Here is a 17,131-nt window from a genome sequence, read left to right as displayed (position 1 = left end):
TTAACTTGCGACAGACCTTTTCCAGGAAAAAAAGGAAAACCATCACGATCTATATAAAAAAACTCACCTACGTTCATCGCCTCTAAAAATGTCCAACTACGGGATCAGAACCGATGACCTCTGGATTACGGAGCCTTTGTTTTCTTGGTTGATCAAAGTGTCTAGCTGCCATATAAAATTTACACGACTCATTAAAAACACAGATTTCCATAAAAAGTGGATAAAACACCTGCAACTTAATCGCTCTCCAGTGAGATTGAGCACAAACTTTTGCCATTTTGTTTGAAACATTTAACGTATAATATGTGAAAAGCGTTTGCTTGTTTGTTTACGTTTGTTTCTCAGTTGAAAAACTGAGAAAATCTCAACTAGCTAACTAGACGATGAGTATAAAACAGGGTTTGCGGTAGAAAAATAGGTTTTGAATTTAAAATGCGCTCAGCGTAGCAACAATTGTGAATAATGTTTATGCATATCAAAAACTATTTTGAGCATTGACAAAATATAAATCACATCAATCTATAGCAGTCCATTCAAATTTATCATTTATTAATATTAATCGAACATTACTAAATTTATACTTCTTCATAATGGCTATGTTCGTGATTCACTTCTCATTAACACAAGTTTGACGTTTTCACGCATTTTTCTACAATATTCTCGAGTATTTCATCGGCTGACAAATCAACTCGATTTATTATTAAGCCGAAGATTAATTTTGTCCAGGAAAGATTTGGGTTAAGACGAGTTTAAAATAGAGCACCAAATTTTAAAGAAATACAAATTTCAGTTTAACTTTTTAGTGAAAACTCATTTAAATAGTTCATTTAACTACTAAACCAAATTACAATCAATATTAAGACATAACGCTTTCTTTTCAAGTGCAAAAACATCACATCACTCAAATTTTATATCATCACACTCACAAAGCTAATGACTTTTTAACGTTATCTAATCAAATAAATTGTAGAATTCAACCAATTATATTGATGATGCTTTTCTAATGCATCAAAGATAAACTACTAAGCCTTCCGCCGTGAAGTAAATCTTGATAACATTTTTGTTCACTTATTATAGAGTAAAAAATTGATGATCAGATAAATTCAAGATGATGAAAACTCCAAATCAGAACGTATAATTTTCTGTTAATTTAGGGCTTTTTTCAACTCTAAATTTTTAAAACAATTTGACCATGTTTCTTTCACATTTTTGCCATATATAGTATTAAATCATCATCAATAAAAAAAATCGAATTCGACTCACAGATTTCCTACGCCATTACTCGTGAATAAACACTATTATACTCGTTAAATTGAATCTACTCAAAATAATCAAACCGTCATTTCAACTCAGCTTATGAATAAATTTCGAGAAGTCTAAACTCCTATTTTCATATGTGGCGTAGAATTTAAAACCCGCAACGTGTCAGAATTAGGTTGAATAACAATTGTTGCGGGAAAAACTTTGTATTGAAGCTAAGAGTTGATTACGGCGATAAACTTCGATGTTTCGAAAGACGGCGATTTATGAAAAGACTGCGAGACTATTTGAAATAGATCCAATTATTTTTTGGGGTTTCGAGGTTCTGGTGTCCTAAATTAACTTGGGACACACTTAAAATAGGAGGGGAGTTTCACTTCAAGTGAACTTGAGAATGCCTTTTCTTGTGAGGAGAGAGGGTAGAAATATACGACTTCGTATAACTGAAAAAATGTATGAAAATTGCACAAGTTATCTGCACCCACCACGTATAAAGTTGAAGGACTCAAAACTAGCACAATTGAGAAACAGTAAACCAAACTTCAAGAAAATAGCACAATAAATAAGTCTGAAGATAAGTCTGTTTTATCTATTCACCATGTAGGAAAATTTTTAATAGAGTTTTTCTACTTCTTATGTGATACATGTTTTTTTTATTTGATTCCAGTGAAAAATAATTCACCAAATTTTAGAATCATAAAAACTAATTTCTTAAACTTTCTCCAGGCGACATATTATACAAATCACACTAACACTTGACCTCTTGATCTTCCCAAATTACTCTTTTAACAAAAATAATTTTATTTTATACTTTTAGCATAGCATATTTTAGTTCCACTTTAATCTAACTCCCATATAACCCAGTTTAAGACAGACCTTTCGAGTTTTCTAGCCTTCCGAAATTTCACAGAAGCAAAAATTTTTCTTTTAATTTTGGGGTCAGCTTCGAGACGTTGTCACTTGATGGTCACCTTTTCTACTTTTCGAGCCGCTGCCCGAATTGAAACTCCTGCTTAAACTCGGAGGTTCCGGGCTACTAAGAATTCCATGTCTTACCGAGTGAGGTAAAGACATTGATAAATGGGTATCCTCATTGAAACTCGATACATATTGGTTATCCACAGTTTGACGTGGTTGCGGGGATAAACTCCCCCCACCTCTGGCGCGACGCACCGAAGGGAAAGGGAGACGCAGCGAAGCTCCTGTAGTTCCTCCTCCCGATGGTGTGACATTTGGATTCGACGGCGGCAACGCCACGAAATTACTACTTTGAAGTGACATAACTCCCGGTGTACTTAGCGATGATTTCAAAAAACCTCTTTTTGTTGCTGCCTTTTCGTACTTTTCACTAGAAGCTGCTGCTTTTCCTGTTGATATTTTTGCTGATTCTGGAGTGGTTTTTGCTGCTGTTTTGTGTTGGTGAGGTAATGCTGTTGTTATTTTCTTAGGTGTTGTTGATTTTGAAGTCTGATTCGGTGATTCTGAAGTGGAATTTGTGCTGTTAAGTGTAGTGGGCGGTGAATTATTCGACGTTTTAGCCCACAAAATATTTGCGGTGTGTCGTTGATAGGCGAAGAGGTGTTTCTTATTTTCAACCACTAGTTTGGCTTTCACTTCTTGGGGACATTGGTTGTCGTCTATTTTGGTTCCTGTGAAAACAAAAATCAAGTTAATTAACTTCAAAATTACGCCTTCCGGAGTTTGCCTTCCTTTTAACCAAGGAAATGAACTGAACTTGAAAAATCAAAAGTCAAAGCTCGGTAAAAATGAGCTTGAGCAAATTTAGACCTTTCCTTAAGAAAATCATAATTATCTATAAAAAAAGTCTGAACTACGTTGATGGACTCTTAAAAAAGAACTTACTCTCTCCCTCTATGACGACATAGAGTCCAAAGTCCTCCGGGTTGTGGGATATCTTGAGTTTGTGGGCGACCATGGCACACACGTCAAACGCACTCATCGAGGGTGGCACTGGCAGCAGTTTACTGATTATAGTTTCTGTCTTCTCATCCGGAAAGACTACTTTAAGAAACCCTGAAAACACAAATAGCCATATAAAATAACCTTATAAGTTAACATTTTGATTTAGTTATGATTACATCGGACGAAAAAGAACCAATATGAAAAACATAAAATCTTTTCGGTTGAGAATTTTTCATTTTTCTTTTATCTGTGCGTATTTAAATGTCGCCTGTATAAAAACATAAGGATGGAAAAAATTCAATTTATCCGACTTGACTACAAGTTTACATATTTACACAAACGCTGTGGTTTTTAATTTTTTTTTGAATGATTTTTGTTCAAGTACCAGCACTTCGCCGATCTGTCGCCCTCTTGTTTCATTTCAATGATACTTAATAAGCAGCTTTTACTTAAGTCGGATAATTTAAATTTCTTTCATCCTAATGTTTTTATACAGGCGAAATTCAACTTCGCATAGATAACCGAAAAATGATAAGTTCTCAACAGGCTTCAAATGAAAAATAATCGGCCTAATGGTTTTCTATTAAACACTTGACTCTTCACACAGGGTGGAGCTTCGATTCTCAAACACTGATGATAATCCAACAAACATTTACAAAGTTATTGAAAATAATCTTTTTTTTTTTTAGTTTACTCGGGATTCGAACTCTCGACCAACTAATCATAAGTCTAAGCAGAGAATTCGACTTCCGCTTTAGTTTTACGATAGATTTTCAGGTACCGAACAAATAACTAGGCAGGAGTATTAACTAGGCAAAAGTGAATTAAGTGCAAATACCTTCTAAATCGGCTATGTTCGGCAACTGTTGTGTCGAGTTTTCCGAGTAGCTCTGCAACATTTGCCCAATTCCTCCTACACCTCCACTTGTGCTGCCTCGTCCACCTACAACCGGGGACCCGCCCTGACGTTGTAAGGGGTTAGCAGAAGTTGAGGTTGATGGTGACAGACGCGGCGAGGAGAGGATACCTTGTTTCCCGATGGCACCCGCAGAACCGATTCCCGAACTGTTACCTAATAAAGAAAAAATGTTCATAAGAATAGCTGAAAGTAAAAAAAAATGACAGAAAACTCACTTATTAACTGTTAATGGGCCTGTTTTTTTTTTATTTTGTCGGATGTAAACAAATGCAGAATTATTTCTTGAAAAATTGCTCCCTCACGGCAATCCTAGCTCCACCTTGCTGAATTTAAGAAAACTTTTCAATGTCCATAACAGACAAAAAGTTTTTTACGACAATTTCTAAGGTTTGAATTGCAACACCATTAATTTATGATTCAAAAAAAACTCAAGTAATTTAAGGATATAATATTTATGTTTTTTATTATTAATTAAATTGTAATTTGAGAAAACTCAATTATTTATCTAAAATTGACATATTTAAACCCAACAAGTTGTGAAGAAACCACAAAAAGATTGGGTGGCATATATACCTCCGGTTTTATGGTCTCCGCGTGGTCCGCGCGTTGAGGTGTTTCCATGGGCCGATAGGGTTCCTTCTCCCTCTCCATCGGGGCTGTCCCGGTCGGAACTTTCGTGCACAGGGGATGTCAGGGTCGTGTTTTCAGGCACATTCTTCAAAATATGGGCTGAAAAGTAACAATCAAAAATAATTTACAAATGTTTACGATAAAGATTTTTATATAAGAATTTAGAGCCTTTTAGTTTTTTCAGCTCTGTATTGCTACTTGCAGCCGATAATATGCTCTTTTTATTACTCAGCAAACGAAGTATCATTCAAATTCGAAATCCGTAATAATCAGTTCTCATTGCTTGTTGAGTGAATCATATTTTTTCGGCCGAGTACTCTTAACCCTCAAAAAATGGGTTAAGTGATTTGTTGTATTTAAAGCTTGATAAAAACTGCTATCCAAATTATACCCGAAACAGATAATGCAGTTCGATAGAGGCGTTTGTCTTCTTTTTAACAAAGGAAATGCACTGAACTTGAAAAGAAATCACAAGTCAAACCGCCAAAAATCGAATTTGAGGGTGAACAACTTTCAAAGAGTATTCCTGAAAAAAAAATTATCACGACTTTTATAAGTGTCGTCATTGCATTCATTGACACTTCAAAACTGTTCTGCAACTTACCCGCAACCGATAATGCAGTGAGATAGTAGCCAGCTTCTCCCCTCGCAATATGGGGAGGGAGCAGTTTCCAAATATATTCTGCCTCTATCTCAACAGTTGAGAACTTGAACTGGACTAGACAGTAGATGAGCATCGGAAGGAACTCCTCGGCGCCCATTGAGAAGCCACTCACTGGCTTTAGAGTACCTCCACTTGGTTCGACCTAAACAAAAAACACCTAAATGTCTTCACTTCGTTCATTGACGCTTTAACTTTGTTTATTAAACAACTGTGACTGGAATAAATGTTGCTAAGACTGATTCAATTTTGAGATTGAGTCAATTTTGGCATCACTTTACCGCGTTGCGTTATGTACATCTTCTTGTGAAGATAATTCATGTCACGAATAAGTGTCTTCACTTCGTTTATTGACACTTCAAATAGTTTTTTGATATTGTTTGGCAAAAAGTAAATCGAGCAAATAAAAATTTAAGACGAGCTCATTACAGTTTGAAGTAATCACTTGAAAAATCATCATAAATTTTCCCTCACTTGACCCATGAAAACGCCAACATGTTCAGTCGTTACAAAAATATATAAACTATTACGCATTACGAGGCAAAACTGCATTTTGTGAATTGTAGGCGGATTTCGTAACCGGTCAAAAAAGAATTGAAGCGGAATCCGCAACATTGCCAGTCTTCGTGCTTCTCAATTAACCAAGAATTCTCAATTAACCACGTTCTTCTTAAGAAAAAAAAAACGCTCTTTGTCACATCAAAATTGTTTCAAAATGCAACCCTGCCTAATATGAACAATTTTAAACTTGTCTCAAATAGAGATACCTTAAATAAAATTATAGGCAAACTAGTTAAATCCCTCTTAGAAGTCTAATTTTGGGTCAAAAGCCATGACAGAGAACAGGTATACGTATAAATCATGTTTATCGGTCTCATTCTAATTAGCCACCATATAAATTCAGATTTGACTTTGATTGACACCTGCAAGCAATCAATCAATCATACCTGACAACTTCGATTATCAGTTTAGTCTAAACAATTTGACAAAAACACAGGTAAAAATTGTATATTTTCTAAAAAAGCTCTGCGTGATTGGCAAGATTGAAGTTTGAACTACAATTGGCAGTCGCATTTTTCAATTTTTACGAGTAGTAAGCATATCAGGCAGATCGTTCACATTAAGTCAAGTTACTAAAAGGGCAATGAACCCTCAAGTCCGGTTTTTTGATAAAAAATGAATTCAGGAGATTCAAAAATATATTTTTCTAAAAAGCGCTACAGAAATTAAAAAATCCTTTCAAACCGTTACCAATGCAAATTCCATCACGTCGTGAATTTCACTTTCATGTTCGATATTATTTTTTTGGATTAAATTCGCCCCATTTGACTATCAGCGATAGCAACTGAACGGGAATAAAACCTCAACACCACCGAGAGTTGACATAAGAAGCTTAAAAGGGTGTGTTTCCTTCGTAAATTAGATCTGCATACAAAATTAACGTTTAGAACGGTACACTTGTATCAATACTTTATGTATAACCAAGGTCAACTTTTGAATTAGGTTCAAGGCTAAATATTGTTAGAGATAAAAACACACTTGGTCTCAAAAGATCCAGTTGCCAGCACAGTCAATTAGGCGCGAACAAAAAAGCAAACTTTTGAAACAGAAGTTTCAAAATCCCCGGAAAAAAGTGAGAATACAAATGTTATATTCGTCATAGTTAGGATTCGATCAACAGATCTTGTGCTTTACAGTAAAACGCTCAAACTATTCACTTATTTCGGAATGCAGCAAAACTCGAATTCTCAATACAATCTCTAGTGCTAATTTACTGTCTTTATTTATAGATTGGAGATGTTTTAGTAGATACCATAGAAGGGGATGTTAAGTAGATGCCAAAATTGTAAGAGAACTAACCGAGATGTAAATAGCTTTACTGGCGGCAAGCAGGTTCTCCAGTTTGTGAGTGGGTGAGAATGTTTCCGTCATACGTCTGAAGAAGTGTTTCACTGTCTCCAGGTGTTTGCCCTGTGGAGGCTGTAATCTGTCTGGGATGCCCAGTTCTCCATACGGTTTGCTCTTCGCTGCTAGCAGATTGCGCTCCATGCGAAACAGGCTCTCGTTACTGAAAAAAATAAGCACTCAAGAAAAAAATAAACACCCAAGAAAAAAAAAGAAAAAAACTTGAACACAAGTAAGAATAAGACGAAAGAAAGAAAGAAATATATTTCTTCAAATGATTTCATACAAAGAAATTTCAACAAAAACAGCAGGAAATAATATTAATGTAAAAAGCAGCTTGCTTTATGAAAAGATACTCGAAGGGGACAGACAAGGGGACTTATGTCCACTTTTCAGTCTGCCCTATTACACTTCATGCATTTTCAACATTTTGTAGGAGAGAAAAAATTATGCTTAATCATACTTTTTTTGCAAAATGAAAGGATTCAAGAAAACCACCATTTGATAGGAGCACAGCCAAGCAAATCTGTATCGAGCTTTCAACGGCTAAAAAGAGTGAAATCGAGTTGTTTTTCTAAAATATCTTGTTTGCTTAAAACTTTCAACCAAGTGCAATTCAGCTTTTTCTAATTTTGTTGGTCTTCAAACCGCCGACCGAAGCCCAAAGAAATTATATCAAAAGAAATTATATCACGTTGTACTTCGATATAAATTTTTCCCTTTAATGAACTCTTTTGAAAGGTAAGGGTTGTTGAAATGAAAAAGTCTCTGCGTCTCGGTCGAACGGTTTGAAGCCCAACAAAATCTGAGCTCGTTTCCCGTTTGAACAACATATTCTAGTCCAGAAAAAAATAGCATGTAATTCTTAACCAGCTGCACAGCAGCGGTTCACCGTGATAAGCTGAACAGCTCGGATTTTGGTCCTTTCCTTTGTGGATAGTCTTAAATGGTCTTAACTAGCTCAACTCACAAAAAGCATGAAACCAAGTTTTCACTAGAGTCATACAAGGTCAAAGTTTGACCGCAAAGTTTGATCAACCTACAATAATAAACAGACAGACTTATAACTGAACATAGACTCAACACTTAATATTGAATTCCATTCATAATATACCAATAAGCAGACACAATCAAGGAGCGAATCCATATTAGTCCAAATAAATCACAAAAACCTTTGCTTTGAAAAAATGAATCAGTATTCAAACAATAACGGAGTTTCTAAACTAAAATGCATTTAACCGTTTTTTTTTTCATTTATGCCATATGAAAGCTTCCAAAAATGGTCCTACTTTGTACAATTTTTTTAACTCAAGGACTATACAAACCTTTATGCACTACACTGGCTTCAGTCTATTCAATGGTCATAATCTACCATATAAATTCTTAGAACTACTTAAGATCGCCGAAACATGATTTCAGAGACGCAACATTTTCCAAACAGTTCCTTTCCATTCTGAATTACAGCAGTAGCACAGAGGCATATAGCATAGAGTATATCAATGGTATTAGGCTTTAAGCTACCGTCGTGGTTTACAATAGACCGATAGAAGGCATTATTTTCTCAATGGGAAAGAAACTATTCAATAACATATCGCTCCAATGACAGAAATTTTTAAATATACTAACTTTAGTTCAGAGAATTTCCTAGACAGCTTTTTTTTCAAAAAATACAAGAATCAAATAAATTTAAAAGCACAGGGAAGATGCTATTAAAACTCTCAAAGTTATTTTCACATAATATAATTTATGCACTCATCGAAAGAACTTATAATTCAATATTTCCTGATTCAACAAGTCCATCATAAAACTATTTGATTCCCAGTTGAAAAAAATGTTTTTAATAGTCGATTTTCCGGCTAGTCTGCTTAAAAACCGTTGTGACCGAATGCTGCTTAATATAGAACTTCGTCATTCACAAATTCACCGTTGATTCAGAGTGTCTTAATCAGTTTTTCAGCCACCAACAAACTTAATGCAGAAATACTACAATAATATTTGAGAGGAGTCGCGCTAGCTAAGACAACTAGGCTGAGACAGGGGGCAAAATTATACGCTATGCTATAGCACTGTTAATGTCTTAGAACACCTAATTGATGCTTTTTATTTTTCTAGTCTAATTCAACATATATATTTTTTCATTTCAGACGCTTTTTATTTCTACTAGTTCTAGACCGTGGATGCTTTCATCTGACTTGAATTTTTTTTATTTGAACAATGTCTCAGGGACCTTATTTGCGATCACGCTTAAGATGAAAACAAATAGGTTCAAAGGTAAAGGTAATATTTTGTTGCATCGTTCAATTTGCATAATTGAAGAATTGATCACGTGCATTGGTCACGTGAAGAAATATTCAATGCTACAGAATATCACCTTTATTTTTTTACCTGTTCGCTCTCGTCTGAAGCGAATTAGGAGAGTGGGTCTGCTAGACATTATTCAAATATGGAATCTTCAATTTTTCTTCAGATAGTAGCATCCGTTAGTCTTCAGATAGTGGCTCGAAGACAGAAAGAAACGAATAGAAAACAGCATCAAAAAAGGAAAATAAAAGGAATTAGACAAAAAGAAGAAAATGGTTTTCAAAATTGATTCCATCATTGTTCACATCAGGAGTTTACAATAGATAAAAAGATCCGCCGCGAATCAGGTTAGGCGTTTGAAAGGGAATGAATTGAATGAATTAGACGAAAGGAATACGCAATTGTCCCGGAAAAAAAATAATACTCTTGTGCCACGGAATAGGAAAAAAACTACCGCCATACAGCTTCTGAACTTGTCAAAAACAATTACACAATTGAAGCTAGCTGGTTGCTGTGCAAAGAAAGCAAAGAAAGCTCCGACGACAATTATCATAGCATAAAACTTCGAAGATTTTTTCTTTCTGGGGAAAGTTAGTACTATACTCCAAATGCCGCAAATTACTCACTATATCTCCGATGCCGTGGCTACCCCATTTTCTTTTGAAACACTGAATTTAGAATGCAAAAAAAAACACAGTCAACAGTTTGTTGGAAACAGGCTGATGAACAAGAAAACCTGAATTTTGTTTTCACTTTTTAAGCTCTTTGAAACTCAAGAAACTATCTGAATTGAATGTAAGAGGAGAGGAACACTAAGTTATAAATCTACAAAATAATCTAAAAACAAAGAACACTTCAAAGACGAAAAGTCTGGCTTAATTTTTAGCACTAACTACACTTTTGCTATAGGAAAAATTAGATAACCTTCCATTTGGTCAATGCTTTTGAAGCAAGCTTCAGAGAAATGAAAATTCAATCAGTAAAAAAAGAAAAATCAGCCTGACCAATTCACAGGGTGTTTTCCTTGAATAAAAAAACACACCATCAAGAAAGTTGGAAAAGTCGATGAAATCAAAGAAAGCGAAACACAGCCCACAGACAGTTGGAAAATAGTCAATCAACGCAAGAAAACGAAAAAACAAACTTTCGAAAAGAGTCAATGAACGCAAGAAACCGGAAGAAAGTACTGACATGTTTTTTGAAAAAAATTTCAACTTTTGAAAAATATACGTCCTTGAAGCTCTTTAAACTTCAAGAACAATTTATGATTGACTTTTTAAAATATAATTAACCAAAACTGAGAAAACTGAATCGATGGGCAAAAACTTATTCCTGTTGAAAATCTGAAAATTTAAATCATCTTTCGAAACAAGAAGTTGTTCACGTTTTTATCACCTAAATACTTTAACTCTTTTATTGTGGAACTTTCCTTCCTTTTAACGATGGAATTGAACTTAACGTAGAAAGAAAACGAAAGTCAACAGAGGCGAAGCTTCCCAACACTTGCGATACAACATATCACCCAAAAACCAAAAAATATCCGAAAAACTATCACACAAAGACGTTATCGTTTGTCCCAAAAACGCCGAAAACAAATCACGAAAAAAATTTCACACCTATGTCTTAAATGAAACTCAATTTAATGAAAACCTGTCCGGGAACACGATTGCGAGTTTAAAAATATCTTTGAGACAAAAATTACCGCGCAGCAACTATGCAGACCAAATTTGGGGAGTCGCACGTTTAGCCGGGAAAAAATTGTCATAAAAAATTACAAATTTCTGAAAATCCAGTTTTTGTACACTCGAAAGTTCCAGTTACACGGCAGTCTGAAATAGGGATTGTTAAAGAGCAGACAATAATCAAAGCGCAAAATTAGTCCTGCCCGTATTTGAACACTAAACCTTTTCAGGCGTTAGTTCTAAGTTAAATGTGCCGAAAAAGTGAGTTAGTTGAATAAAAAAAAACAAGATACCAAATTATTCACTGATTTTGTTTCACCAGTTATAAGGCTGAAACAAGACAATGTTTCAGCTTGATAACGCTTGCTAGTTGGAAGTCACAAAACTTGAAAGCCAAAATACTTTAGAAGACAAAAAAGATTGTCACTTTGTGATAACTCTTCGAAAAACTTTTGAAAAATTTACTGTATTTCAAAACATTCGATGTGCGAGTACCTTGAAATGTTTCACAAAAATACTGGAAAATAAAAAAAAATACGGTGCTAAACTGCTAAAAACTAGTCCAGAAATTAAGACAAAAATTACCCACAAGCCCTGCAGCCGAAAAATTGACATATATTTCAATTATTTCATCACTAACAAAAAATTAAATATTAATAAAAACTTTTAGCAAAAAACTTGAAACACATGTACGCTAATCAAAACCAAACAAAAAATTTTAAAAAACTGTACAACGAGATGAGAACAATAAGTTAACAAGTTCAATTTAACATTTTAAAAAGAAAAAGTTGCTAAACAATGACAAAAATATGAAAAAAAAAAGAGAAAAAACTTATTTCTGATCTGACGGCTTGCATATATTTCTCCAGGATATGACCATATTGGTTAATTTAAATATATTTCTCCGGGATATGACCATATTGGTTAATTTAAAATCACGGAATTCAAGGAAAACTGATTACAGCTAATGAAAAACATGAACTATAATTTCTATTAAGATTTTAGCAACTTGTGCGATCCAGAGGCGAGCATTAAAAATACGTTTTACTTGAAACGACTCAATATTAGTTCACTAGGCCAAAAAAATATAAACCCAAATCCTTTGGGCAGAAAGAACTTTTAAGCAAAAAAAGAGAAAAAATACGAAGTCAAGAACTTACAAACAGCGAAGTAAATCAAAACACTTAGAGCAACTACAAGGTAAATTGCCTATAGCAAAAAAAAACAACTCTACGATGTAGTAACTTGGCCGACAAAACATATGCAGACAAAAAGGACCTAGGATCTTTGCCGTCCTAGGCATATTCGTTATCTCCAGACCAAGTGTGCCGTAGACGCAAAGAAATTTGAATTTATTATGAACTGAAACTAAATTTACCATTTCTAATTTTGATCATTCTGTGAGCTAGCTATTTACGGGAAAAAAGTTAAGAACCCGATTGCAATACCCTTGCTTATCGCAAGGGTTGAAAATCAAAAGTCAAACCGCGAAAAATCAAAATCAAACATGAATAAATTTTAAGACTTTTCTGAAAAAAAAAAATCACCATGACCTATACAAGAGCACTCACTAAGTTCCCTAATCTTGAAAAATTTAGCTATTTGCTATTGAAACTTCAAGAGTACCAATAACTAGAGAAATATACCCAAGCTGTGAAAATAGCAGTGATAAAAGAAACACCAGAAACTTTAAAAACGAGGGAATAAAAATAATCAGAATAACCAGAATCTACATTTCAAATTTCCTAAACATGTTTCTATCTCATCAGCTATCATCCTTCATATCTACAAATTTCCGTTGGTATGAATCACCTTTGGTATAAAAAAATCGATCTTATTTATATGCAACAAAAGAGCATGATTACCGCACTTTATAATCTCACTTCATTCATTCCTCTATAGCCACTATTTCCTATCACACACACGGTGGATTCTCGGTAAAACAATTCCTTATACCCCCATACTGTTTCCTTCATTCCCCTCGGTTCCTTTCCATTATTCCGCTCCCTGTTCGTCTGTTCTGTTACAATACGTGCATACCATTTTGTTTTCGTCCTTTCTCTGTTACCTTTCAAATCGAACAATGGCCGCTTAGTCTTAATACAAATTCCATCTCTATGTAGATTTCTGTATCTCACACATTGTTTTAATCACACAACGGAAAAGGAGAAGAAATATTTCCTCTGAAGGACTATTCTTAGCATCGAAAGACTAAAGGGTCGAAAATATTCAACCAATCTTTTAAACTCACTGATTTGTATCTTGAGTTTTCTAATAATGGTTTTTGATTGGCCTATATAATGTATGGACGTTCAATCTTTGTGGCACGAGGGAGGAACCCATGAACCCCTCCCTTCGCGGCTTGTTGATGTAACTTAACGAGGGCGAGATTCCCTTTGTAGGTATTTAGAGTGGTTAACATAATTTAAGGCCGTTCGATCTTTCGGCCACGTGGCCTTGTCTTTTTCGCGACATAGCTCTCTCTAAGTCGCCATGGTATGAATATGTGGTATTCGTGGTAGCCTCTCATACCAACAGCGAATCTAACAGCTACGCAGCCAGACAAGCCATAGAAGGCAGACAAAAGCGGTCAAAAGAGTGAAAATTCCTGCGGATTCAAACTGTGAAAATGGATGTCAATATTACTTTTATAGTTCAAATTGAGACAAAATACTGAAAATGAAATATTTCCTCTTAGTAACGACCCATTCATAATGATATAAATCATATCACAATTGTTACAGGAAGCACAATGTGTTTCGAGGATTATTCCGCAACTGCATTTATTGCTTTTTAGTCAAAATAAAGACCAAATTGCGAAATCTGTTTTCATTTTTTGAATCAATTCAAGTTTTGAATTCGTCCAAAACCGAAATAAACAGCAAAATTTCCGATTCATCACTCATGTTATATTTCCTAAATTTTATTTTTCCTACCATGTGCGCAATAGTTCAAAACTATTTTCAGTACCTCTTTTCCCAATAATTTTCCTATTCAAGAACAGAACAAAGACCCTTCGGCTGTAGGTTATACATTTCTAAAATAGGACAATAAAATGACTGTTTTACTACATTTTTCAAAAGCAACAGAATTTATTGACATTATTTACTACAAAAAAGCAATAAAAAGGTTGCCATTTTGTTTTCTTTTCGATCGTTGGGGCGTCATTGATTAAATATTCCGACTATTCATGGCAACAAAATATTCCCTTGAGCTTTTCTTGTACAATTAGCAAAGAATGTTACTAAAGACGCATAATTCAACAATTGCCCATTCTAAATGAAATTTCCAAAGAAAAAAGGGAATTTATCAATATTTTATTATTATATCACTCAAATTGGTGCAATAGTTCAAAAAGAGGAGTGGTTTTTTACTTGAAAAAACGTCAATTTTGCTGCGAATTTATGTCAAATGGCATATATTTTTCATTACCAGGAGCACCCTCTTAAAGGCATTCTGAATCGTTAAATGTGTGAACAACATTACCATTTAAGGAAGATGGTGGCTTTATTGTAGATAGGAAAAGCGACGAAGCATTCTAATAATACTACAAACTTAATCTTATAAAAACTTATTTTTAATGAAGAGAATCATAAACGACATGGAACTTTTAAATCAGCAAAAAAATCAAGAAAACGATCAAATATGTCACCGATGAAAAAGATCCAATCGAAATGGTTAATTTAATGAAAACAAAACTATTACATCCAGGGGCGGATCTAGGATTTTCTCGAGGGGGGGGGCGGATTTTCAAAAAAAATTCGAAAATTTTGACGACCTTTTTTTTGGGTCGACCAAATTGATTTTTCGAGCTCTCCCAAAGCACTGTTTTGCCCCTATTTTGGCAAAATTTTCTGCGCGGCAGGCAAATTTTTGAAAAAACAGTCAGAAAAGCCGTTTTTGGGCACTTTTTGAAAAATTTTGACAAAAAAATCGCGTTTTTTTTGGCGCGCGCTCCCCCTCAAAGTTAGTATATATTGGCGCCAAAGGCGCCTTTAGAAAAATTTCAGGGTCGGTCGGCCAAAAATGGATTTCTGAAAAAGTATCAAAGGGGGGACCCTCTGGGTCGGCAGGGGGTCGAATCCCTGAGGGGGGGGGGGCGTCCCCCCCCCCCCTAAATCCGCCCCTGATTACATCCTAATTAGCTTTCAGGGGGAACGCGGTTATAGGTCACGTATAGACTTTTAGACGGGTTAGCGCTTAGAGAAAAAACTCATCTGGGACACAATTCCGATTAATTTTGAACCGGAAAACTGACAAAAAAAAACTAAATGGGTGATTTCGAAAAAAAAACTCCACGCCATTTTTGCATCTCTCTGATTACGCGCAGGTGAAATTTAATTAAAAATTTAATCCAAAAAATGCTTAAAATATTCTGCGAAAAAATTTGGACCTCAATTACCTGCGCTATTACGAATAATAGCATCAGGAATGCTAGAACAAAAAATCAGGCAGCACGATGGTTCGAGAAAGCAGTTTGGGAAATTTCCTGAAAAATCTACAGTCTGGGACTTGAGGTACTACTGGACTTCGTCGTCTCAAGCATGGGTGTAACCTCTGCTCCCATAGGGCAGAATCAGTCATTGAACTTGAAGATATTATAAATTTAAGTTGAAACACGTGAAGGCTTACATGCAATTTCTGTGAAAAAAAAAATCACGTGAAAAAATTTTCAGGACTCTTAAGGCAATCGACTTGGTTCCCGCAAGGGTAAAAATTTGAAATCGCTGAAAAAAATATGAACACATGAACAAGAAACGCCGATTAATACCGATTAAAGAACATATTGCGGAAATGCAGTTGAAAGAGAAAGTTACTCCTAGCTTTGAGATTAGATATCAGAAGAAGTTTGTCCGACCAAGCGTCTGTTAAGACGAGGAACATGCAAGGTCAAACTGAAACGGAAGAAAATAGATGCAATCAGGAGACGTCAACAGTTGACCTAAAATGGGGTCAAGATGTTGCAGCTCAAACTGATAGTTCTAGAAGGACTACAGATTCTGAAGCAATGACCGAAGAATTAATGCGATTTAATGCCAGTGATGTTTCTAATAATAATAATAACGAAGTTCATATTGCCCCGAGTATAAAAAAATCAGGTTTCAAAGCCGATTTGCAGGACTTAAAAACTTTGACGCAGCAGTTAATGAGCGACGAAAAGCCAGAATACTTGAACGAGAGCATAATAGGGGGAAGTGTGAATGAATTAGTGACGAGAGAGAGTTTCTTCGTGGAGTCTTTGAAGGACATGGCATCAAACAATCAGCCTGCTGTCTGTAACTTGAAATATGCAGCAGATTTTGTATCAAGTGAGCAAATCAATTTAAGGGGAGGATTTTTCAATTAGTTAAAAGTAATATTTTTCAGCCAATTAGACTTGAGCATAGTACATGCAGGATTTGCTATTCAATTTAGGGGGAGATCGTTCACTTGGTCTATTAAGGGGGGATACGACACCGAAGAGGACTACTAAGAGGAGGAAAAGTTCCACTAACGGACCCCCCAATAAAAGACGCAAAGTTGACAATGAAAAGAGGACGCCACAACCAACTACAAGCGCAGCTGAAGTCGAATCGCTTCAAGAAAAAATAGCCTCTGATCAACTCAATTGTATAATACGATACAAAGTTACTTTGTTTGTGTCACACTCGAATTTCTAAAAAAAAAAGCTAAGATAGCCAATAAAACAGATTTCAAACTGAGTCCCAAACATACCTCTTGTGGTGGTTGATAAGAACTGTCATCAGGTGTTGGATGAGTGGTTTCAGAATGATCTTGTGCAGAGCATCTTCTGTGATTGAGTCCATGTTCAGAAAGTCGTTTTCTCGCATCTGCAAAAGCAAAAACTTT

General features: G+C 35.2%; 1 protein-coding gene across 1 annotated transcript in view; it reads right to left on the bottom strand.

Annotated features, from left to right (window-relative positions):
• Nucleotides 1–400: 400 nt before the first annotated feature.
• LOC134855672 (uncharacterized) overlaps nt 401–17,131 on the bottom strand; it is a 32,894-nt gene continuing 16,163 nt past the window's right edge. Inside the window, exons 12-18 of the mRNA XM_063872243.1 lie at nt 16,997–17,112; nt 7,254–7,461; nt 5,337–5,538; nt 4,676–4,831; nt 4,022–4,255; nt 3,124–3,294; nt 401–2,909 (exon numbers count right to left, since the gene is read on the bottom strand). Of these exons, the coding sequence (XP_063728313.1) occupies nt 2,200–2,909; nt 3,124–3,294; nt 4,022–4,255; nt 4,676–4,831; nt 5,337–5,538; nt 7,254–7,461; nt 16,997–17,112 (1,797 nt within the window). The 3' untranslated portion in view covers nt 401–2,199. The remainder of the gene's footprint in view (nt 2,910–3,123; nt 3,295–4,021; nt 4,256–4,675; nt 4,832–5,336; nt 5,539–7,253; nt 7,462–16,996; nt 17,113–17,131) is intronic.

The sequence above is a fragment of the Symsagittifera roscoffensis genome, chromosome 10, assembly GCF_963678635.1.
Source record: "Symsagittifera roscoffensis chromosome 10, txSymRosc1.1, whole genome shotgun sequence".
Classification (NCBI taxonomy): domain Eukaryota; kingdom Metazoa; phylum Xenacoelomorpha; order Acoela; family Convolutidae; genus Symsagittifera; species Symsagittifera roscoffensis.
This window is presented reverse-complemented; position numbering and strand designations above follow the sequence as displayed.